The 24588-nt window shown below is 41.5% G+C and overlaps 1 protein-coding gene across 1 annotated transcript in view; it reads left to right on the forward strand.

The window, feature by feature from the left end:
- Positions 1–4048: 4048 nt before the first annotated feature.
- The window catches only part of COL25A1 (collagen type XXV alpha 1 chain), a 400933-nt gene continuing 380393 nt past the window's right edge, over positions 4049–24588 (forward strand). The window contains exons 1-2 of the mRNA XM_084756859.1: positions 4049–5059; positions 6066–6135. Of these exons, the coding sequence (XP_084612985.1) occupies positions 4763–5059; positions 6066–6135 (367 nt within the window). The 5' untranslated portion in view covers positions 4049–4762. The remainder of the gene's footprint in view (positions 5060–6065; positions 6136–24588) is intronic.

Genomic DNA, 24588 nt, shown 5'->3' on the forward strand with positions numbered 1-24588 from the left:
TCTGTCTACATTATGTCACATATAAGGGTTGATTTTAAATTTGTCAAAACATGTCCCCTTGCTTCCATCACCAATGTAACTGGTGAATTTTGGAGAGAAAAAAAAAACCTTGGTAAGTTTAATGCTTGGCTATTTAAATGTTGAGAAGAAAATTCACTTACTCCCTCCAAATACAATAGAATGACAAGTGAGTGTTGGCTGCGCAGAGGCCAGCGGGCTGGGAGGGTGTGCACCGTCCAGATTACTGGATTCATACAGCTGTAAGCCCCTTGCTTAACCGGGCTTGTGCAAATGGGATCAACTCCTTGATCTGTCTGAGAGGGAATTTTTCAGCTGTCACTTGGAGCCAAATACTTCTTTTCTGCTCGTCTGCCCTGAACGATATTTATAATTTGTTTGTGATTTATTGAAATTCGTCTGGCTGTAGAGGAACAGTATCTTATAAGCTTCAGTCCTCTCAACTCTCTCCAGCTTGCTCCATTCTCTCTGTGAGACTGCCTTCCTAGGGCATGGCTCTGTGAGCACACAACTCTCCTCTGAAGTTTATAAAATGGCATGTGATGCCGTGCACGGCTTATTCCATCATTTTCTTTATTAAGACACTCAGAAGTTACAACAGGTGGTGTGGGTGTACACAGAAAGGCAGGAATCCCCGGGTATGTGTGCTTTTGTTGGGTAAATTTGCTGGGAACAGTGGCCGAAGCCAGGGTTCTAGAAATTTTGTCTCGAAAGTTAATGACATTGAAAGGTATTTTTCACCCAAACTGAAGTATTTTTTTTTAAAAAATGTTTTTAACATGCACCTAAAAACAACATAATGTGATTATCCAAGCAATTCTCATCTGTCAACAATGTTTCCAAATACACATGAGCTGTCCAAATTTGAAATATGTGTAAATGTCTTAATCTACACAATATACCCATTATGGGTCAGCTTCTTAAGGCATTAGGATCACACCTTCTTAAATTATAAATACCTCAAGCTTTTTCTTCCATGTTGTTGCTTTTGTTCCTAGTCATCTTCTTTCTCACCTTTTCCTTCTGCCATGCCTGTCTGTCAATAGTCTCACTTGCTCCTCGTATTTGACTATGTAAAAATTGGTAGTAGTAAATCAAGCAGGGCCTCAGCTCTGTCAGTAGGAGTGGGAAGGAGAGTGACTGCACAGTTGTCTGGTTGGCTGTTCTTGAGTTAGTCCATGAGGACACTCTTTCCTGTCTAGTACGTTTCTGGAGAGGGTATCCCCATTTTGCACGACATGAGAGAAGATGTGCTCACCAGTCTTTCCTAGGCACGACAGCAATGCACAGACACTATTCAAACCCTCAGGATGCAGGAATCCAGCGTTGCAAGGCTTGCTCGACTTTTGGGCCTCAGGATGGTTCCAGAGTGACATCCGATGCTGTCTGTACAGACAAAGACCGTTTTCTTGTGTTTTTTGATGATTGTTATTTTGACACCATAACATCTCACTACAAACTTAGCAACTCAAACAAAACGAACAGTAATTATAGTACCGGTGGCTAGAATTCCGAAGTTTCTCGGGTGTTAGTTGGGAGGCTTGCTTTTCTTCTAGACATTCCAGGGGAGAAACTATTCTGTTCCTTCTGGCTTCTAGAGTAAAGGCTTTAGACCCTCTTCCATCTTCAGAGATATGAATCATAAGCAAATTGGAGTCAGCCGGACCATAGGTTTTTTCAGAGCTATTTTAACCTTTTTGAAAAAGAAATCTTTCTCCACGTAGAAATCAAAGCAATGATGCTCTGTGGCCTCTATAGAACCAAGTGGGTTCAGACCACAGAGCTGTGTTAATCCATGCATTCTTTGAGCTTGATGCAGAGAATCTTCTGGGTCTTGAAATCTTAGTGCTCATGGCTGGCACATTTCTGAGATATCATGCCCACCAAAGGCACAAAGCAAACCTAATCCTCTGGATAAAGGTCTCAAATCCACAAAATTCCAACTCTCGCTCTCTCCACCGAGATCTGATCATTCTAAGAGCTTACAAGAGACGCTGAAGGACCCTCTCGTGGCCAACTTCCACAGAGCGTGACATCATGCACACAGACTGTGTGTCCTACTGTTGGCATCAGAATGGAAAATGGCTTTTGTGCTTGTCTGAACTGAAAGGTTTCTTATTCTTTTTGCAGATTTCTAGAAGGTGGTATGCAGAGGGACAGCATGTGCACTAAGTCTGGTCAGGTGACAGGTGCCAAGTGGGGACATCTAAGATGTCATGAGGATGACAGGATGTACTGAAGGAATCAAGGGGAACATAGAGAGGACGGTGAGGAGAAATCTGGGCACCTCCATACTGTGAAGGAAAACGGAATAAGCCCAGCAAGGAGGAGCAGTGTATGTTAAGTTGTAACTGCTAATGAGATATGAATGTCAAATGGTTGGCTGCATGGTTCTGAGGCTCAGGAGGTTTGGGTTTGGTATATACATTTGTTGCTCAGCAGCTAAAAGATGGTAATTAGGAATTCTACTGGGGAGAGTACAATTAGAAGAAAAGATGGCATAAAACAGGGGCCCAAGGAGTGAGAAAACATTGAGAAGACTGGCAAAGAAAATGTTTGCAAACCACCACCACCCACCAAACATACAAACTAATCAATGGAGGCTATATTGAAATGTGAAAAGAATCGACATATTAAAAAATTTTGGCTGGAGGTATATAGCTCAGTAGTAGAGAGCAATTTCCATCACACACACACACACACACACACACACACACACACACACACACCCTAGTGAATCGATTTAGTGTTTCTCATGTGTATATGTATTTAGAGATGAAAGCTTGGAGCTGGTCCATGAAGAAAACGGATTCTTCTGCAGCAGCCTTTGGTTGCTGGTAGCTCTTTCTCTAGGCACGGGCCTTGTGCAATCTCCTCAGTCCAGGCTGGCATGGTTCAGGTCTTGAGGTCTTGCTTATGTGACCACTTGTAGAGATTTCATAGGTGCAGCCTCCTGGCATGCCCAGAAGACTGTCTCTCAGATACTGCCCTCCGTCTTTCTCCCTTGGCACTATCCGTTTGCACACATGTGAGTGAACTGCTCGGGTGGTATTCTGTTCATTGATTACAGCAGTCAGTAATTAGTTGAGTTTAGCGTGGCTAGATGAAGGAGGGTTAGAAAAGTGTGGCATTTCTTAAGATGAGAAGCCAATTAGGAAGGTCTGTTGGAGGAAGAGTTAGGGTTACTTTTATTTTTATTTTTTCCTTCAAATTCAGTTGGATGCAAGATGCTACTTGTTATCAAGTTAGAAAAAGAAAAGTCCTTTTAGAGACTTTGTAATTTGATCCAGAGGGAACAGCAAACCGAGAGTTAAGGAAGAGGAAAACCTGACTTCATTCTTCAGCCCTTTCTTAAATCCTGAGAAATGTGTATGCCTCAAACGCTCACAAAACAGGGAATCAGGAAAACACATTAGCACTCTAGGACAGATTAGGAACCCAGAGCTGCGGGGGAAACAGCATCAAGACAAGAGGAAACGGGGGAGGGGCGAGAAAACTTCCCTGGTCGGCTGGAGAAACTGCTGCAAGGCGTGGGAAGGAAGGGAAGTGGGGAAGGTACCGTGCAGACGTCAGCCAGACACTTTGCCTCTGGGCAAGTGGGAAAGAACTGAGGGAGGAGGGCAAACGTCGCGCTAGCGTTAGGTGGAGGAGCCCCGGCGGCTGCCTTTGAGCAAGGTTCTGGAGAACTGGGGCGTTCTGCTTCCGTTCTTCCTTTCAGGAGGCCATTCCTCCATTTTTTTTTTCTTAAAACCCAAATAAAGAGAGGCGCTGGGCTAAGTCTGTAATAAGCTAGTCCGGTACAGCCGACCTCTATTTGGCCCCCAGCTAAGGCCAGTGGTGGCCTTAGGGGACGCTGAAGTTACACACGGTGGCGGGAGGGGAAGGGTCTCTAAGCTCCTCTCCAATCCTGGCGGTTGCTGTAGCTCTTGCATATATTATGCTAATAGGAACCTCGGGCTCTGCTCCCACCCGCGCTCCCGCCCCCTCGTGGGTCCAGGCGGGCTGGGCAAAGGTGAATATATTATGCTAATAAGGAGGCTCCTGCTGGAGGAGGGCGGGCCGCGCTTCAGGCGCGCGCGCACTGTCTCACACACGAGCATCCCGGGGTATTTAAGGCCCGCACACGCGAGGCTGCGGAGCTACTTCTGGGGCCCTCGCGGCTCACGATCGCTGCTTGGGTCACTCAGTTCTCCGCTCTCCTCAGTTCCTCTGCCACCACTCGGGGGCCGTGCTTTCGCCGCCGCGTCTCTCTGCATTTCTTTTCTTTTTGGCCTTGAACTGATCCAGGTGGGAGACAGGTCGGCGTGTAGAAAGCCCCGGAATAGGTAGAGATAGGCAAGCAGATGCAACAGGTCTGAGCAGGAAGAGGGGCTCGCGGACCCTGCGCGCCTCTGCGCGGGGACCACTAGGAAGGTGTCGGATCTTGAGGGGGGGGTTGTTAGAGAGCTGCCCTGGTGGGTTTCATTTCAGCCGTGACCCCCCGACGCCACAAAGTCCGGGGGGGGGTCAGAGGGTGCTTTTCACTCCTAGTTGGAAGAGGAGAAGGAGTCAGGAGGATGGTCCACGCTTGCTGATCCGGACTCCGAGCCACGCGCAGGTCCATCTCTGAGCAGGGGCTGCGACTCTACCAACTAGTTGTGCAGCCTCGGGGACTGAAGTTTAGAGAAACCGACTCTTCCTCTCCTGAGATTATTGGTGGAGGTAGAGGGTGGAAGGCGTAGCGGAGGCCGGCGACCCCGCCACGATGTTGGTGAAGAAGCTTGCAGGGAAAGGAGGGGCACGAGAGCCTGGATCAGAAGATCCGCGCCCCTTGGGACAACGTTGTGCCGGCACCATGCCCTCATGCGCAGCCCTGGCGACTCTCCTGTCAGTGGTTGCGGTTGTGTTTTGTTTGTATCTTGGGGTGAAAACCAACGACCTCCAGGCTAGGATTGCTGCTCTTGAATCTTCTAAAGGGACTCCTTCCTTCCGTCCGCTGCCTGCCACCATGGATGAGCTGAAGGCAATGGTTCAGGAGAAAGTGGAGCGTCTCTTGGCTCAGGTGTGAAAGGCTGGGTATTTTGCACGTGGATAGTGTTTTGCACAGGTGTGAGTCCTGCGTGCAGGGCTAACTTCGACCCTTCCTGTCTGCCATAGTTGGCTTGACTGTGTGTGCCAAGTATTGGAGTGTGTGTTAAGTACCTTGGTAGCAAGTCTGTGGCTGATATTGTCCCTTGCTCTTCCGTAGTGCTTGCATGCTAAGCATATATGGAGGTCTAAGAGAGGAAAGGGTGGTCTGAGTAGCGGGAGTGTGGGGAGGAGCATTTTATTTCTTTTTTTAGTTTTCTGCAGTCTTTTGTGACCTCTCAGTTCTACAGAGAGTATTCATTGTTGACATAAGATCGCGTATCTCCTTCCCAGGGAAAGGTTAGGAAAACAGGTGTTATTAATATACAAAAGGTAATCATTTTCAAGTGAAACAATCTTATATAGATTCAGAATCATTCATCCTACCCCTCGAATCTTTTCATGTTCAAGCACTTTAAAAAAAGTTTTATGCTTGGGAAAGGATGCTGTGCAGGTATTAATGAATGTAGAACCCCTGAAATTGCCAGTTGAAAGGAATCACGTTATCCTCAAGATTGCTTTCAACTCAAGTTAGGGGCGCTTTTTAAAAAAAAAATTTACTTCCAACGGAGAGGCTGTGGAGCAGTGGACATTCACAAATTCTCTCTTGGCTACCGTGCCTTCAGATCTGCAGTGTATCACTGCCAGGTGGTTGCACTGATCGCCTATGCTTGGGCTGAAGGAGAGGGTGGTGGTAATTGAAGATTGGAGAAAGATGTTAGCCAAACCCTTGCAATCCAGCTACCAAGTCAGCGGTCATTGTCTCATTTGAGGGCTTGGATTCTCTTACTTTTTGATTAGAGTCCAAGTCCATATGTAAATATTACTTATGCAAGCTCTCGGATGCTGGTTAAGGCAGGCATGTGGCCAGAGAGCCCCTAAGAGTCCAGTTCTCTTCAGCGCTACTGACGGTTGTGCCCATATCTTTGCTTTCCCCACAGAAATCCTATGAACATATGGCTAAAATAAGAATCGCAAGACAGGCGCCTTCAGAATGCAGCTGCCCAGCAGGTAAAAGGCACCTCATTTTACAGTGTTTCCTCCACAGCACAACACCGGGGAAAAAAAGTCTACCTGTGACAATAGTAAAAAAAAAATGCAGACCCAACCCCCTTTAATAAAATCAACATGTCTCAGTCCAAAAGATAGAAAAGAAAGAAAGAAAGAAAGAAAAAGAAAACCTCCAAAATATTCTTTAATGTGGACACTAGGGTCTGCTATGGGAAAGGGAGGAAGTTAGAATTGCTCACTATGGGTATGTTATGGTCACCATAGATGATATGCAAAGACAGAGTTCTTAGAGGCACAGAGCGAACATCTTACATGATCATATCAAATAATGTCAATTGTTATTATTTTTTTTCGTGAAAATGACTGTTGAACCTTGACATTCTGAATTCCCCGGTGCCCAGTGCTGTATCATCGCAGGTTTTTCCGGTGCCTTTGGTATACAGTCAGATGTGCAGTATGTCCACTCAAAGAGAGGCTCTCTCCCCTGTCCTGAAACAGAAGACAGAACGGAGGCTCTTCTTTATCTTGAACTCCATCTATGAACTCTTTACAGACTCAGTGACAGGATCTCAGGTTTTTACTGCATTTCTGTGACGTTTTAGGAAACTGTGTTAAAGATACTACCTAAGAGAATAGAAAAGAAAGGCATCAAGGAATAGCAACCCCTCCCCCGGTCCAGCCAGGGTAACTGTGACTGCCCATTCACAGACCTGCGAGCCTTGGTATTTATCTGTAGATTTAACAATTCAAAAGGTCTTGGATGATGACCATTGGAAAACATTGAGTGGATTCAAGACTGTAAGTCATAAAACCCCATGAGTGCTAATGTGATGGTTTTTTTCTTTCAGATAAACACTGTAATGCATTTATGAACATTTTGTTTTCTGTTATCAGGCATGTAAAGTGATTTTCTGCATTTTATTTAATGTTCACGAATATGATACCTAGTTATTTATACGGTTTGGTGCTGTGTAGTGAGTGCCCTTTGGTCATCGGACAGATCACGTCATGTAGGATAGAGAGCTCACAAGATTACATCATTTGTTGGTATTATAGCCGTTTCAGTTTGTGTAAGTGCAGCACCTAACAGCACAGCTCTCTCTGGGAAGAGATGTGTGATTGTATGTGGAGAAGCTACTTCCTGTATTTTCTTAATATACTGAATTAATTTTTTTGACACCGCTAACACAGCTGCCATCTATACACCAGTTTAAAATATGAACACCAGGTTGTATAGCACACACATTTGAAAAGCTTTCTTGAAAATTAAAATTTAGTGTGCATGTACAATAGCACTTGTATGGAAATCAGAGAAAAACTTGCAGGCATTTTGTCTTTGTCATTCCACCAAGTGAATCCCTGGTATCAAAGCTTGGTTTGACCCACTGAGACATGTCACTGGCCCTGTAGCACAGTTACATATCCAGTTACATTGTTCACCATACTGGAACCAAATATATATATTTCTCCCAAATAAAGGCTTTTCACTGAGAAGACACTACTAGAGTGAGGGTAAAAACCTCTTTCTCTAGCTATGCCAAAGGTTGAGACAGAAGGATTTCAAGTTCAGTGCCTGCCTGGCCTATGACTTACTGAGATTCAGTCTTAAAATCAAAAAGTTAAAAAAGCTTGGAGCTCTTGATGCAGCTCCGCGTTAGGACAGTAGCCTACCGTGTATGATACTCAATACACAGGGGAAATATATGCATACATAATGATATGTGCATATTTGAAAATGTAAGTTATCTCTTACTTTGGAAGAAAGATCGAGAAGGCGTTAGCATCTGAAAACATGGTCTTAGTTGTTTTAAGTCAGGACAGAGCTCAGGGGGCAGATATTTAAGGAAGTCACATTTCCAGCAGAGGATTAAACACATAATCACCTCACCGCCGCTTGGGATTATTGAAATTCTGAAGACACCTGGTACTGAGATTCACTGGCCACACCCCTTAGAGCTCAGTACTCTTTGGTATGTAATATTTTTGCTAACCGTATTTAAAGCAGTTTGTGTTGGATTTGCTGGATTCTTAACAGAATTTGGTAAAAAGTTGAAAAGTGACCTCTACTGTTCTAAATTCTCATATCTGTGATACCACGGCCCTGATGTTTAATGTAACCCAATTATCACGTGATCTGGAAGAAAGCAAATACATTTAGAGTTGGCCTTATGTTATCTTGGAAGATGACACTGCAGTGGTCAATTTAAATGGGGTTTGCTTGTCTTTTTTTTTTTTTTTTTTTTTTGGTGTTGGTGCTCAGTAACAGCTGCTCTACCTCCTCCTCGCCACTAGAGCCCCACATTACATCAGTTTTTTACCTGGCTTCTTAAGCAGTGACTCTTGGAAGGTGAACCTTCCAGTGCCTGGACCCAAGAAGTCACTGTTCTAGAAATACTTCCTTCTGCCTGCAGAACAAGCAGGCACCACAAAAGTAAAGACACTGCATCCCGGAGGAAGCCGTTTTGAAATATGCTCAGTGAGATATTGTCTCAGGGAATGAAGGGGCCAGCCAAGGAGTGGGAAGGAGATACTTCCCACCTGGTTTGGCTCCAGCTGTGGCGCACTGTGACTAAGGGTTGTCACAAAGACATCTGTTTGTAGGACAGAGCTGGACACGTCTGTGACCTCAGCTCAGTTCCTGTGGACAGATGCCCACCCCTTGAAGTTGACACTCTTGTTGACAGTCTCAGTAACAGAGCCAAAGGCCCATGGCAAAAAAAAAAAAAAAAAAAAAAGGTAATGTTATGTGATTTGTGTTCACTTCAACTGCTTTTGAAAGACCCCAGTTCCTGAAGGGGGTTTTCAGGTAAAGTGTAAAGAAATAATAAAATTTATAGTTTGTTTGTTGTTGTTTTCTCTCTCCTCATAGGAAGGAGCTTTTGCTGGAGGATGAACTTTTTTTTTTTATATATAGTTTTGTTTGTTTGTTTGTTTTTGTTTTGTTTTGTTGTTTTGAGACAGGGTTTCTCTGTGTAGCCTTGGCTGTCCTGCACTTGCTTTGTAGATCAGGTTGGCCTTGAACTCAGAGAGATCCGCCTGCCTCTGCCTCCCTGAGTGCTGGGATTATAGGCATGTGCCACCATGCCTGGTTTTGAACAGTTTCTTAATATAAGATATATTCGCTCTAATTTTCATAATAACCCAGAGAATAAAGTTCTAGTGATCTACCTTTATAGAGGAGGAGGCTGAGACTCAGGGCAAGTAGTGAATGCTCTCAAGTCAAGGTGAGGCTTCATGCCGGTGTCTGAGGGACCCGGAGGCTTAAGATGTAACGGAGAGCAGCGAATGACCATTTAGAGCAGGGTACCCCAGGGCTGGCACCATGGATCTGCTACTGATGACGTGTGACCTTGCTTGAACTAAGGAACCAAGCATGTTCCATTTCACCATCTGAAAACAAAGCAAGACAGAAAAGGCTTTCTTGTAGGGCGATGGTTTTATAAACAGTGTGATGTTTTAGTGGGTGTGTGGTGAGTTGCTTTCTTTCATCTTTTTTTGCCTCCTCAATGTATCTACATACACTTTACCACTAAGCTACACTATGGAGCCACATCCTTAAGCCTGTTATTTTTCTTGCTACTTAACTCTAGTTCCCAGAGTTACGTGTTATTGGCGGGAAAAGAATCTTTGAGATGCTTTCTTGGAACCCAGTATCTAATTAATGGCAAAAACTAGGCTTAAGTGAACAGGCATGTATGCCTCCACACAGATAACCACAGTGGCATTTCTCTTTTTCTGTGCCTGTAGTGTTTGGTTCTTTGTAGATATTTATATTAGTCTCTTAAGTTTTATCGATGCCACAGGGAGATCTTTTGACATTTTAGGTGAAGTGTGACTACAGTACATAGGACTTGGGCTTACTTGAATATGGGATAGTAGTCAAAAGTATCTTTGTAGTTTCAAATCATATATTTACAGATATCTATATGGATCATTTTCAGACTTATTTTTTAGAAGCTTTACTGAGGTATAATTTATATTTCATCCATTTTAAGGTTTGTGATACATTTATAGTCTGGCAGCCATCCACTGGCAGGCTAGTGTTAGATCACTTTGTCTTCTTGACAACTCACTTGCTTCACTTGTGAACTCAAGATAAGCTTTATTTTAGAAAAGGTTTGCCTTGGAGAACTCCAGAGTACCAAACAAAAAAATCTTCTCCGTCAAAGCTCTGTTTAGCAGGGCACTTGACTTCGCAGTAGCTGGGCCTGGCACAGCTGGCATTTGGGGCTCTGGCCTCCATAAAGTTTGACCTTCAGATGACAGAATACGTTGGCTCATTCTGTGGATAGAGTTCTGTCTTGGGTTCTTTCCCCCGTGTCTTATCTAAAAGTACATATAAGTCAGGGATGTTATGGAAGAGCTTCTTTTTTGCAGCAGATAGAGAGTGGTGGGAGCCAGGCAGGCAGGCAGAAGAGATTTAGATCACTAGATATTTTCTGAGGTCCCTGAAAACTTTTCCACATCTATGAAAATGGTTCTGCATGAAGCAAGAGTGCATGTAAGTAGATTGAAGAACTTCACCTTCATAATTGTTAGTGACACAAGCACAGGTGTCTGGCTGCAGGGCATAATTTTCCATGGTGTCAGAAGAGCCCTTAAATCACCTTCCTTATATAAAATATAGAAAACTATTTCTTACTAATATTTCACTTAGGCTACACCTTTTTTTTTTAAATAAAGAGACTGTACAACAAATGGTGAATCAAGTAGGAGGCTCATAATGTCTATGTCTTAGTTATAGAACGGCACATCAGAAGCAGTTTGTAGACCAGGAATGCAATCGCTTGAATATTATTTAATGATGACAGGCATTCTTATCTAGTAAGACTAAGCAACACAGTATGACATGCCAGAACCTCCAGGCATTCGTGTTAAAATTTTTTTTTGCTTCTAATGAGAACAGCAGTTTGGGTGTGGCACTTTCAGTTGGTCTAGAAGTGACAGCTGGCAAAATGCCCTCGTCAAAGGGCCAAGGACAAAGTGCCTCTTGAAGTGGTGTTCTTATGCTTAACTTCTTGTTTGCTGCTCTTGTCCGTAAATTAAGCTATTTCTTTAAATATCCCTTTTCTTAGTTAATTCCGTGTTTTGCTGAGCTGGGAGTTATTGGAGAGAGAGAGAGGCATCAATATGTGGAGTTCAGTTTGCTCTTGCTCATTCTAGCAAGGATGCGTAGGAATGAATCCTCTCTTAGGGCTGTGATGGCCTGCTTCGCTTCCGATTTCTTTGCCATTGTGCAGAATTAAGCACACAGTGTTGATGAAAGCAGTGCCTGACAGGCAGGCTTAGGTCTGGGGAGGGAGCCGGGATGCTCAGTCATCATCAGGATTAGGTAGATGGGAACATTCAAGGAGACTTGCCAGAATCAGGACCATTCTGCAGCTGGGAGAGGGGGCACATTTCCTGCCACAGGGGGATCCCCACCAGACACTTATCCAAATAGCGTCAGTCTGTTATCTGGAGTGGAAGCCATCCAAGACCTAGCATGAAAAAAGTGCTTTAGTTTCCTCCCATGCCTTTATAAACATTACTTGGTAGTTTGATGGAAGCTGAGAATGTGAAAACAAGGCATGAGTCAGTCTGGGCTGCAAGCAAAGCTCGGGATGGCTAAACACAGAAGAAACCGCCCCCCCCACTTCCTTGGTTTGACAGTTTGGGTGAAATTTCATGCTGTGGCTTTATGTACCATCATATTTAACACTTTTCACCCCTCCTCCATAATTTGTGTTTCAAAAGGACTGTGGTATGCCCAGATGCCTGCTTTCCAGATATGGATATTTATTGTATCTTTTAGGTTTTACCTAAAAATGTGATGTTGTAAAGGAATAAATACTAAAAGTAGGGTGCCGAAGTGGAAAATCACTAACAAGTTAAAAGTGAGTACTTTTTCACTGGTGTCCTATATTCCTTCAAATGACCATTCTATGTCACTGGTACCAGGTGGCAAGCACCTCCTCTTTATGACCACAAGGAGGAGAAGAATTGAGCCCACGAGCAGGACCCTCTCCCCCTCCATTCTGTCTTCTTCTTTCCCAGTTACATCCGTTGCTGACATCATTACTTGACCTCTGTTTGCAACAAAAAAGCTTAGTGGAGGAAGCTAGGGATTTCTTTCAGAGTTGAAGGTTGCAGTGGCTTTAAAATCGAGCACTTTTTACTCTGTTTACGCAACATCTTATGTTGCTCAGGCTATGTTTTGAAATCAAAATGAGGTGGAAGACGACCCTGGACTTCTGATCCCCCTGGCTTTACTCCATGGGACTTATAACCACAGGGACGCACCATTACGTCTGGTTTTATGTAATGCATATTAATGGAGCTACATCTTAGCCCTCTGATTTCACATTTATTTGAGTCAGAGTTTGGCTGGTAAGTAGATAGGTTTTAAAGCTATGAACTTTGGCTTGGTATTCCAGAATCTAGAAAAAATGAACCAAAATGTAATTGATTTTGTCCAATGGGGCTTTTTAACTTAAAATTTCAAATTTCATAAACTCCAGAATAATCTGGGTCGCTGTCCTGCTTCTGATATTACTATTTCTGGAGTGTCTATCTCAGCTTTAGATATCATCAAATTGCATCTTTTTTTCCCCAGTAAGAGCATATTTAACAGACAGTAGTACTAGTTGTTAGAAATGCTAAAGCTCTTTTCATTAGATTATAAATAATTTAGATTTTTTTGGGAGTTCTAGTCTTCTAGGTTATAAGAATATCTGCTTTTTTAAAAAAATGACGTTTAGGTCAGGTTCTGTAAACTGTTTCTTACTCCTCTTTATATAACACACGTGTTCATAGTTCATACCCATGCACACACACAAATAGTAATACATGCAAAACAAGTTAAAATGTGCTGACCGCTTTTTAAGAGATTTATTGTATTTATCCATGAGTGTGCACGTGCATAGGTGTCCTTGTGTACACACACAAGTACATAAATGTGAATGCTTATAGAGGCCAGAGGAGAGTGTCATAACTAGTGGAGCTGGAGTCACAGGTAGCCATGAGCTGCCTAGCGTAGGTGCTGGGAATTGAACCCTGGTTCTCTGCGTGAGCAGTACACATTCTTAACCCCTAAGCTCATTTTTCAGTCCCCACATTTAAATATGAGAATACAAATTGTCTGTTGTCCACCAATTCCCTCTTGGGACCCCTGGGGCATCTCCAAAGAATCTTAGTACTCCACAGAACACTTAGAAAAAAATTGCTGAAAGTGCAGTGGTCAAGTGTCACACTGGCATCTCTGTTTAGAAATACACTGTACTCATCTTCAGAGTTGTGTACCATAAACATTTCTAGAAATGATGGAGTTAAATTATATATAGCACTTGTTGAAACTGCCATGATTTCATTTGAGTTTGTATATTAACATGGGCTGTAGATCCCAGAAGTTACAGCAAGAGTCTCTGGAAATTAACAGTATTTTATTCAATAATATTCAATAATATTTAGTACATTTCATAGAGAAAGTATAAATCTGTCTGTAGCCTCCATTGTAGCAAGTACTGCAGAAGGGAAACATAACGACAGCCCTCTACCTGCCCTTGATGTCAGTGTCCACTGCTGTCAGCGCTGTTGGCTGCTGTATGAGCAGTTGGTTGCGGACAGTTGTTTGACTACAGCATCTTCCCCAGTCATCTTACAGGACACGCAGTAGGATGACCTGCGACTGTGAAAGTCAGTGGTGAGCAATTTTTCCTCTTGATTACCTAAGTCTCAAACTATGGACTTCAAGGAAGTCTAGACGAGAAAATAAGCTTTATTTTTTTAGCCACCTGCTTTACTTTATGGAAGAAATCAATATCTATTAAGCAGCAAATATGAGACAGTTGATCAAGTAAGGAAAGCTAGAAAGATCATATGCCAAATAAAGGCATTGTGAGGAGAGATAGAGATAGAGATAGAGATAGAGAGATTGGAGGGGGGGGGAGGGGGAAGACACCAAACCAGCTATGGCTTCTGTTGCTGGATTCTCAGCCCACAGCTTAAATAGCAAGCCCAGCAGCCTCACTTACTCTTACCATTCATGTGATGCATCTGGAAGTTTTTAATAAAAGAAAACCTTCTAGCATTGAGAAATGACATCCGTAAAGAGACTGAGGCTTTTATGTTCTTGTATTTAGTTTCCTTCTGTGCAGAGTTATTTAAGGCTCTAGATTCCAGCCACTTTTAAGGATGGTTTCCTGAATATCAGGCTTGTGCTTGCAATCAAGTTCTGAGAGAGGAACGCAATGCGTACTGGTAAAATTTATGCTGCCATTTTTTTTGAAAATAAAAATGGCCAATTTACTTTTTATAGCAAAGGATATACTTGCGTTGAGTGATCTGAGGTATATTTTGCATTTTTCTGTGTAAACCCACAATGCATTAGCCTCAGAGTATGTTTTACTTTAAGCCTTCATATATTTTTTTTTTCCCCTCAGCAGAAAACCCTTGTTTCCATCATCAATCGTCAGGAAGAAAGCACAGACAGAGGAATTTTATAATCAGCCGCCTAGCGCCCCTATGCGTGTCATATATATCACTTCCTCATCATTCTCAATTTATTACCAGTCTGCACTTTTGTTTAACTGTAATCACGTGCTACTAGCATTTTAAACAGTTACACTGGCTTCACGCTTATAAGATGCGATGGGATTAATAATGTCAGTTAGATTTCTGAAAACTAAGAGTAAGCACAGCCAACACATACATAGGCAGAGGAGTGATGCGCCACCAGATTCTCAGTGGAGCAGCGTTGCCCCAACAGGCTCTGCTGTTGAACAGCACATGTGTCCACGAAACTACAAAGACAGCAGGCCATGCTCCATAGTATGGTCATGTCACTCCATTTCTTTTTTTCCTCCCATTGCTAGCATAAAATAAAGTTTCTCCTCTGTTCTTCCTTTTATGTTTAAGTGTGAGTGTATGTGTATGTACACACACACAAACACAATGCATATGTGTCTACCTGAGTGCAAGGGCCTGCAGAGGCCAGAAGAGGGCGTCAGATCTCCCAGAGCTGCAGTTACAGAAGTAGTCTGCTGCTAGCCATGTGGGTGTTGGAAGCTGAATCCTGGTCCTCTGCGGGAGCACCATGCGTTCTTAACCATTGACCCATCTCTCTAGTCCTCGCCTTCCAGTCTTTGACTGTTCCCCTTCCGGTCCCAGAGCCTCTTGCTTCCTGTGGGAGCCTCTCACTTCCCGTAGTAACAGCTGTATTCATTAGCTGTATTCATAATTCTATTCATTAGTACTATTGAGAGACGTCAATATCAAAGAGCAACAGCATTTCCAAAGTTTAGAAAGCAATTGTTTTCTCACAAGTTGAGCAAAAGGTAATTTTTCAAAAAAGGGGAAATGATTCCTTTCATACCGATATATCAATAACATGCCTTAAAGGTCCTAACGCGTTAAGGAAGGATCTAATGAGATGTCATAACCTATCTAAAGGAAAGTTTAAAGACATCCATAGTTCAGGAATGTGAAATAGATGTGTAAATGGTGGCAAAATGGGCTTGTCCACAGTGAAAGGAGGAAGTCAGTTGCACTGGGAACTTACCTAGCTGTAGACGAGAGTTCATTTTACTTTGGCTTTACTTACCTACAACTTACAAGTTATGCCTCCCGGGAGAATCAGAGTCAGACGACTGGGAAGGGTGCAGTGTAAACAGTGTCTTCTGCTGCACAGTGCTTTCCTTACATTTCTAGAGCAAATGAAGAGGAAGCCCTACTTCAAAGGGTAGGCCAGTGGGGCAGAGCCAAATTCTGTGGCTCACAGCAGTAATGATTACCCCATGTCCTTACTTGTTAGAGGCTTGCGAGTTGTGTGCTGGTCAACTTTCTCATTGTTGTTAAAAATCACGTATTTAAAGTACAGTTCTTTTTAGCTTAGCTTAGCCCACACTAAGCCCACATGGGTGCCGAATGCTGTGGCTTGCATCCCAGGCATGGCTCACAAAAGTGTCTTTAAAAATCTAACAGTCTGTTTCAAGTACAAACCACAATGGAAGATCAACTTCTTGTGTTTAGAGACCAACAACTGTTTCTAACGAAGTGAACGAAAGGTCTGCCTCTGCCCCTGTGCTTTTGGAAATTATGCTTGAGTAATTACCTTTTCCTTTCTCCATTTCTGTACTCCAGAGAATCACCTGGACTCATAACAGTGGCCAATGTAAGTGTCTAATATAACTATCAAGGCGAAGCGTAACGACACAGTCCTTAGCCATAATGGGTTTTGCAAGGAGCTACATTAAGGTTTGAAACATGTTTGCAAGTGACTCGGTGCCATGCTCCTGGCTATACTCCCCACTGATCATATTTAGCAACAGAGAGAGCACAATATGTTTTATCAACTGTTACTAAATTTAAATTTTGCCTCATAAATGATATTTGTCCCATAACCTACAAAAGTTCTGTGTTTTCCTCTAGTAAATGTCATGAAGAAGCAAATCCCAGTTGTTCCTGCATAAGGTTGGTGACAGTCATGCTGGTGGGGAATCCTGTCAACAGTAGATATTAGCCCTGATGAAATGCCCCACTGTTTTAATATGTGCAGGCCAACCTTGCCTTCTGTACTCTATTTTATGGTATTTTTCTGGGGGCAGGGAGAGCATATAAACAATCTTTTGCTTTTCAATCTGGATTTCCATCTATTTATAAAACCCTACTCTCGCCTTGTCAGGATATACTGGAATGGTGCTTCATTTCCCATGACTTGGGAATTTGTGAAAAATTGATCAAGCGCTTTTTTTTTTCCTGAAGTGGAGATAGACAGAACCCAGTGGGTTTTTTTTTTCCATCGCCTTTTAAAAAGAACTGTCATGAATCTATTCATTAACACCTCTGGGCTTGCCTATATATCTCTGATTCTTTTATTTCTTTTTCTTTTGAGTGTTATCTGAACTGTGTTCCTTAGAAGACCACTTTTTCATATCAACAAATATTGATATGAAAGGCCTTCAAGGTCAAATAAATGAAATGCTCACTGGGAGAACAACATGAGCGAGTTGTGTATTGTGAATCTGTAAAATGGAAAATGCAGTGTCATTGGGACATGTCTTTCCTTCCACAGAAGACAATGTGGCTAAGATTAAGCAGTTCTATGGACTGATGAATTTTGTGTGCCTCACAAGCATACTGGGAACCCGGAGAAGGGGTGTGTGGAACGTTAGCTGGGATGGTTCAAGTGTTCCCCGGTTAGGAGAAGTACAGCTTGAAGATGCAGAGGACACAGACAGCATGGGGTAACTGGCAAGACTGATCCAGCTGAAATGACGGCAACTGGCAAAACTCAGAGGCCAGGCTATGGCGCAGGGAGCCTTAGATTAGGGCGTCCTGCTGTCAGGCTAAGTGTAAAATCAACTCCAATGCATTCAGGTAACTGGTCTAGGAACTTTGCCAAAGAAAGCACGTCTTGATTCCTATTTAGTCTGGTCTAGAGGCCAAACCTCAGCCCTTCGTTCGGTTGTAGCTCAGCCACAGAGGCTCCCTACAATCAGCTATACACATGTTTTGCATCTCTGAGGAGGAACTCACTGATACACTTCGTGTAGCTTTGTTTGGCATCAACGTGCTCATCCTCCTGACAATGCATTTAATTTGCCTTGAGATACATTGCAGAATAGATAGCTGATTAGGCTAGGAGCATTAAACATTTTTTTCCTTAAAATTGTGCTCTTTGTCCTTTGTTTCCGCAGTGCTCTGTCATAAATGGAGCAATGGAAATAGAACTTAAGTACTAAGTAGAATAATTTGATGCAGTATTTAATTTACATCAAAGTCTTTATGTGGGGTCTGAATCAAGCAATCTAGTAAGAGATAGCTTAAATGAATTTCCTCAGAACCTCAAAGAAATATCTAGAACACACCAAACAACATTTTAAATAAAGGTAGCATAAAGGATGACATCATTCTTACAAAGATAATATTATACTCATTGTATCTGTATGACTCTCATATGCTCATGGAAATATCACAATTTAATAGTTTCTTTTTCTTTTTTATATACATTTACGATGGTCTTTTTTTTTTTTTTTTTTTTTTTTTTTTTTTTTTTTGAGACAGGGTTTCACTCTATAGCCTTAGCCTGGAACTTAGAGTTATCTTTATGGTTCTGCCTCCCGAGTGCTGGGCTTAAAGGAATGAGCTGCCACACCTAGATATTTCAATACTTCTAAAAGCAACCCTGCAGGAGATCTCTGATACCTAAGCCTGTGTGTATGGCTGCCTATGCATGTGGCTGCTAACCACAAGTAGTGAATACTTTCGTCCCATGACCACAAAAGCTAGTGGACTCTCCAAGGGTGTGAGATAGCCCTGTGGGTAAAAACACAGATCCTGAGAGGATGATGACCATAGTTTGATTTCTGGAAGAAGAGAGCTGATTCCTGAAAGTTGTCCTTTGGCCTTCTGTACACTTGTATTGTGACTCACGCATGCACATGCACACATACACACGCAACCATACACACATACACACACTAAAATTAAAAAAATGGAAAGAATGCTGCGGTTATAGTGGGAAAGACTCTTAACTCAAAAAGATACATGTTTATTGCTGTACTATTTACATTGGAACTAGCCTGGATCCATGGAACTATTTTCATTAACAGACAGGAATGTGTCCGTACGTAGTGGAGCAAAATCAAATAATTCGACACTAGATGGGTGGCCATTATGCTGAGCAAAATAAGCCAAACTCAGACAAATACTCCGTGTTTCCCTCATGTACGGTATCTGGGTTTAAACTGTATATATGTATATAACATGCATGTAGAAAGGTGGCTTTGGGCAACAGAAGGTGTCCAGCCGGAGAAAGTGCTGGGAGAAGAACATGAGAAGAGTTTGTGATACACATATGTGACAGTGTCGTAGTGAAACCCACAATTTTGAATAATGAATACACAGTAGTAAAATTCCCTGTCTGTCCATTCTTGTGACCTTTTGTGTCAAATTGGTAGTGTTTTGGTGGGAATACTTTTTGTCTTTTTTCTCTCTCTCTCTTTTTTTTATAGCAATCTTATTTATTGCCATCTTTTGGCTTCTGAGCTTTTTAATTTTTTCATTCTATATGAGAAAATATACCTGGCTAAGTGTAAAAGTGTATTTTAATTTAAATAATGATTCCTGAGGCTTAGTCTTGAAGGCTTTGTAGGATCTTTGGTTTCTGTTTTTTCTTACATTTAAGGAGTTGGATTTAAAGCCGAGCCATAAATCCATCAGCATCCCATGGAGTGTTCTAGAAGAACTGAGGAATTGCTCAGTGGGAACTTTATTGTTCATATTAAAAAAAAACCCGATGATTTCACTGAGGGTTGAACTGGCTTTAAAAACAACCTTGAAGCAAAAGTACCTTTTGAATCATCACGGCCCCCAGAAAGTAGTTTTTTTTTTTTTTTTTTTTGCCACTCATTGGCTGCAGTGCTGATGACCTTGGTCCAGTGGCTTGGAGAGCCTGTGGCTAAGGCTACTGCTTTACACCGACTGCTCTTAAGGAGCATCATTCACGCTCTCAGGGGATTCTTCAGGAAAAAAGTTTAGCATAGTAAACTGTGAAAATTTGTATTGCTGTAAAATAAAGTGACAGCCTTAAAGTGTCCCTGGGTAGCTCGTTCCTTAGCATCACTCTTCCCATCCTTTACAACCTTTATGTTGGTTTTCTTGGAAATAACCAGATTAGCAATTATTAAATATACATTTAAGAAGTTAAAGGGAATGTGTGCACAATTGAAAGTTTCCCGCCACATTCATCTGCTAGGCTTTTAGCTTTACATAAACTTTATGTTTTAGAAATTTATAATTTTCTTCTGGTTAAGTGAAAGGCATATTATGAAAAAATTTAATGTGCATTAAAAAAAAAAACCTACCTGAACGTGAAAGCTATGCATTTCCTGGTTCTTGGATCTAAAAAAAACCTCACTGGAAGTTGTGTAAGCAAAGCAGACATTGAAATAGATTGCGAATCAGCTGTAACAAATTGGGAGCTAGTTTACTTTCTATTATAGTATGAGTGTTTCTATCATGGTGAAGTCATATTGTTGACTCCTGTTCCCAGGGCATTGGTATTAAGAGCTGGGGCTCTCAGAAGTGGCTGAGCAAAAAGGCCAGATTCTCTTGAATGAGGCTTAGTGTCCTTATGGAAGAGGCCCATGGGAGATCCCTCCCACCCTCCCACGAGGGGGCATCCTTGAGGTGGAGGGCACTTACTAGGCAGGCTGGGATCTTTAAAACTTTAATTCTATAAAATACATAGCTTGTGGTGTTTTTTTTTTAATCAGAAAAATGGAGTCAGATGCTTACATTTTTGTGTGTGTCAAGATTAGTTTCCCTTTTAAGGGAAATTAATGTCATGTTTAAGTTCGCAAATTCTTCACAAACATAAGTGAAACTAGAAAGTTCTATGGGGACAATATTTTTACTTTAACTACATTCTCAGTGGAAGGCAGTTTCTCTCAATTAGTCAGCCCCTAAAATCTTAGTAGCATATTATACATTTTTCAAAAGAAATATATTTCTCATATATTTAATAGCATATTTAGTTCTTCAGAGTACTATGGGAGATGGTAAAAAGCCCTTGAACTCTAGGAATAAGGTTTTTTTTTTACAGGAAAAACATATAAAACACTTCCCTAGGAATTATAGGACTCAATTCAATAAAATTAATAGCTCAGGGCTAGAATTTTTCTCTGAGACTGCCAAGGTTTCCTTACCTCAGTATACTGTTTCAGCCTATAGGAAATGTGAATGCTAGACAGGATGCATTTATGAAGTTATGTGCATGCCTGCCGTCTGGGCTTGAGAAGATGTAGATCAGAGCCTATTACCGAGCTGCTGTATAGAGGTGGCCTGGACTGATGCATTCATCTAGCTCACTTACTGGAGTTCTTACAGCGAGAAATATTATCCACAGAAAGCCACAGTATAACCATAGTGAGATGTTAGGCCAAAAGTCCATCTATCAGACTGTGGAATCAGAGAAATGACTTGTGATTGGTCCTCTGGATGATTCTTAATGTGTTTGCGAGTATGAGATTTTCTCACGGCCTTCAGCTGAGACTGTTGTTTGTTGAGGAGAATGACAGCACCGTTTTCTTGGGAAATTGTCCTCATAGTTATGTAGCACAGACCCAAATGGGTTGCTAGATGTTTTCGGAATAGAAAAAAAAAATAATCTGACACCCAAAGATTTGGTAAAGATTGTCACCGTCCTCCACCCCTGGCTTAGCCATGCTTTCTGGTCTTCAGCCAGGCTATTTCCGTGAAGTGACTACTTGTTAGTTTAGTCTTTGGAGACCATCTTGGTGTGACACTGTGGGTGATGATGGTCTTTACACGCGAGTTCCTGTCTGATTAAGTACATTGGTCCCTGGGAAAACAGATTTCCCAGCTCACTTACCCTTCTTTGAAGCACGGACGGAAGGAGAAAAATAATAATGAACGCAGTGTTAGTAATGAATTGCTCTCGGAACACAGTACCTACCCTGCAATACAAAGTCTGAAGTGCGCATGTGCTCTTCTGTTTGGTTTTGAAAGAGATGTTGGCAAACTAGAGTAGTTCTAGAGAAGGGAGCAAAGAAAGGACTCTTAACTTCTGCTGCAGGAAAATGAGCAGAATGAAATGGGAATGGCTTGAAGACAAGAGCCTAGAGATGGCGGTGGTGATGTTGAGAGAACATGGTCATTGCCTTCAGTGCAGTGGGGGTCATTTCTGCTGTGGAGTAGGAGTGGTCCAGGCATAGATGATAATAGGGAACAAATCTCTATCTAAAATAAGAGAGTCTCTACACGTAAAAACACCCGAACAATGTTCTTTAAAAATGGCTTTTCTTTTGATGTAGTGGAGTCACCATCCCTGAGACACACTCATTGATTTCTTCAAGGTGATGTTCCCTTATCTTCAGAGATTTAATACATCCCAGCTTTGTAAGAAGAACCACACCCTCAATTTAATGGCTACCTCGTACATGTCAGGACCTGTGGGTGTTGGACAAAAGAAGGGAGACATAGTCTTCATCCTTGAAGGTTTATCATGTGAGGACGTGCAACAGTAATGGAGTGTGGTCAGTTCTGTGAGTGTGGCAGATGTGGAGGACGTGAGTGGCCAGGGAAAATGTCGCAGAACAGAATGGGTTGACCACGAGTAGTGCTATTGGGTTGAGGTGTTGGTGTGTTTGAGAAAGGATGACAGGAAGGCAAATTATCATGTGACATCTTTCCTAAGGTGGTAGTTCTTGGCATTTTGGCATCAGGTTGGCGGTGAGACAAACTTTAGGGCCATTATAACTCCGCAGTTCTACCAAGTGGTTGCCTTTTAAAGAAGAAAAAAAAAAAACCATTGCATGCTATTTTAAATATTGTCCAGGGTTGAGTGGAAAATGGTCATGTTTGTTAATATTCTTATATCAAAGGATGATATGAATATTCAACTCTTTGGAAAGATGCCTGATGCTGTTAAGGAGCACTTGTTTCCAAGTGGTAGCACATTTGCTCCCTGGTCCTCTCTGTTTCCCAAAGGCATTTCTGACGTGCTCTATGGTTGACCACGTTCATTGCTCTCTCTTACACATGACTAGATGATACAATGATGGCTCACTCACCACTGTGACCCTGTTTGTCTCCAACACACTAGTCTTCTCATTAGACATGCTTGATGATCTCAGACTAAATCTTATAAAACTTATGGGAAAAATGGTTTGGGGAAATTGTTTTTCTTTCTTGCTTGCTTTTTTTTTTTTTTTTTTTTTTTTTTTTAATGACAGACAGCTGTCATTTCAAAGCCTGCTTGGTGTCACAGTTGAAGGGAAATATAATGGTTCCTAAGAAGAGCTCATGGGCATTCTTTTATTAGGGAAAGAGGACAGATAGCTTTCTCCACTCATGGTGACATACAATGCACAATAGGTCCAGTACTTGCTTCCTAACCATGTGAGTGACAACTTCATGAAGTGAACCACACTTTAAAAAAAAAAAAATAGACCCACTGGTGAGACATTTATTCATGGCTACTGACACATTGGTGCTGGTCTCAGACTGTCCTTTTGTAGAGTGACAGAAAAGTATTTTGGTAAAAGATTGGCTTCATAAAGAAGACCATTGTTTTTGCCTTCTTTGTGAAAACCACCTTTGTATTTTAAACACAATCAAAGGGCAGCTCAACATCCAGTCCGTCTGTATCTTAACTATCTGTGATAATTTATAAGCAGTGGGTTTTGATGTGCCAGCACATGCTGAAAATGTAGAGTTAATCACATGCATATTAGATCAGAAGATGTGTGGTATAAGATACCAGTAATATTTTTAAGCATTATAACTGTGTTTTGAGCCAGTCTATGTAAGTATCAATTATACTAATTTCTCCTATTGTAGGGAGCAATTATTTTCAGGTTATATACATAAGGTTAGTTTCCCATTAGTATTTTCAGGAGTGTTCGATATAGAATTGAACTTTATTTTTTATAATTAAGTTTATTATTTAAGTTTAGCTGGTAGGTAAAAACCACAAAATTATGCATATTAGTAGGATATCATATAATATTTAGAAAATGCATATATTGTAAAATATTTAAATCAGGTGCTTATCTCTTCCTTTATTAAGAGCTTTCCAACTATTTTCTCTTAGGTTTTTGACAGTACAGTGATTTACTGTGCAACAACATGTCACGACTTTTTATTCTAGGTATACTTAATAACAATTGGTCTGGCTTCACCTATCCTTTCCCTCATCTCCCCTAGCCTTTGGCAACTAGCATGCCGTTCTCAACTTTTTTTTTTTCAAGACAGAGTTTCTCTGTGTAGCTTTGGCTGTCCTGGACTAGCTTTGTGGACCAGGCTGGCCTTGAACTCACAACGATCCACCTGCCTCTGCCTCCTGAGTGCTGGGATTAAAGACGTGCACCCCCATTAACTTGAAAAAGAGTGCTTTTATATATTTCTCCAAATTCTTGCACTAGTTTGTTGTTTCTGTTTTTTAGACAAGTGGCCAGCCATTTACCATTTTAAATGCATCTATCCTATCTCTGGGATATTTTAGTATATCTTCTAAGTAATTTACGATATTAATATAAAAGATTTGATGGACAAGTCTTTATAATGCATTCATTCTATATAAAAATACTCTGGCTTCTGTAACTAAATTAGTTTTTAAAATGATTTTTCTTTCTGTAAGTGAGTTTAAAATTAGAACAGTAGCTGTTGACTTAATAGGGTCATATTAACTTATATATTTTTATTTTCAGTTTTTGCTATGCTTAATGCATTTAACTTAGACATTTGAGATGAAAGTAATCTGTATACAGTAAAGTAGAATATTTTTAGCTGAAGAGTTGGAAAAGTAGATTTAGAACATTTGAATATGAATATGTTTTAAATCAAAGGATAAATAGAACATTTGATGATTGACAGGAAAGTAAAAGATGCATTGAAACATTTGAATGGTACATTGTACAGATGAAGAAATGCACTGTAATACATGGTCTT

The sequence above is a fragment of the Acomys minous genome (genome assembly GCF_964271855.1).
Source record: "Acomys minous genome assembly, chromosome: 14".
Taxonomy (NCBI): domain Eukaryota; kingdom Metazoa; phylum Chordata; class Mammalia; order Rodentia; family Muridae; genus Acomys; species Acomys minous.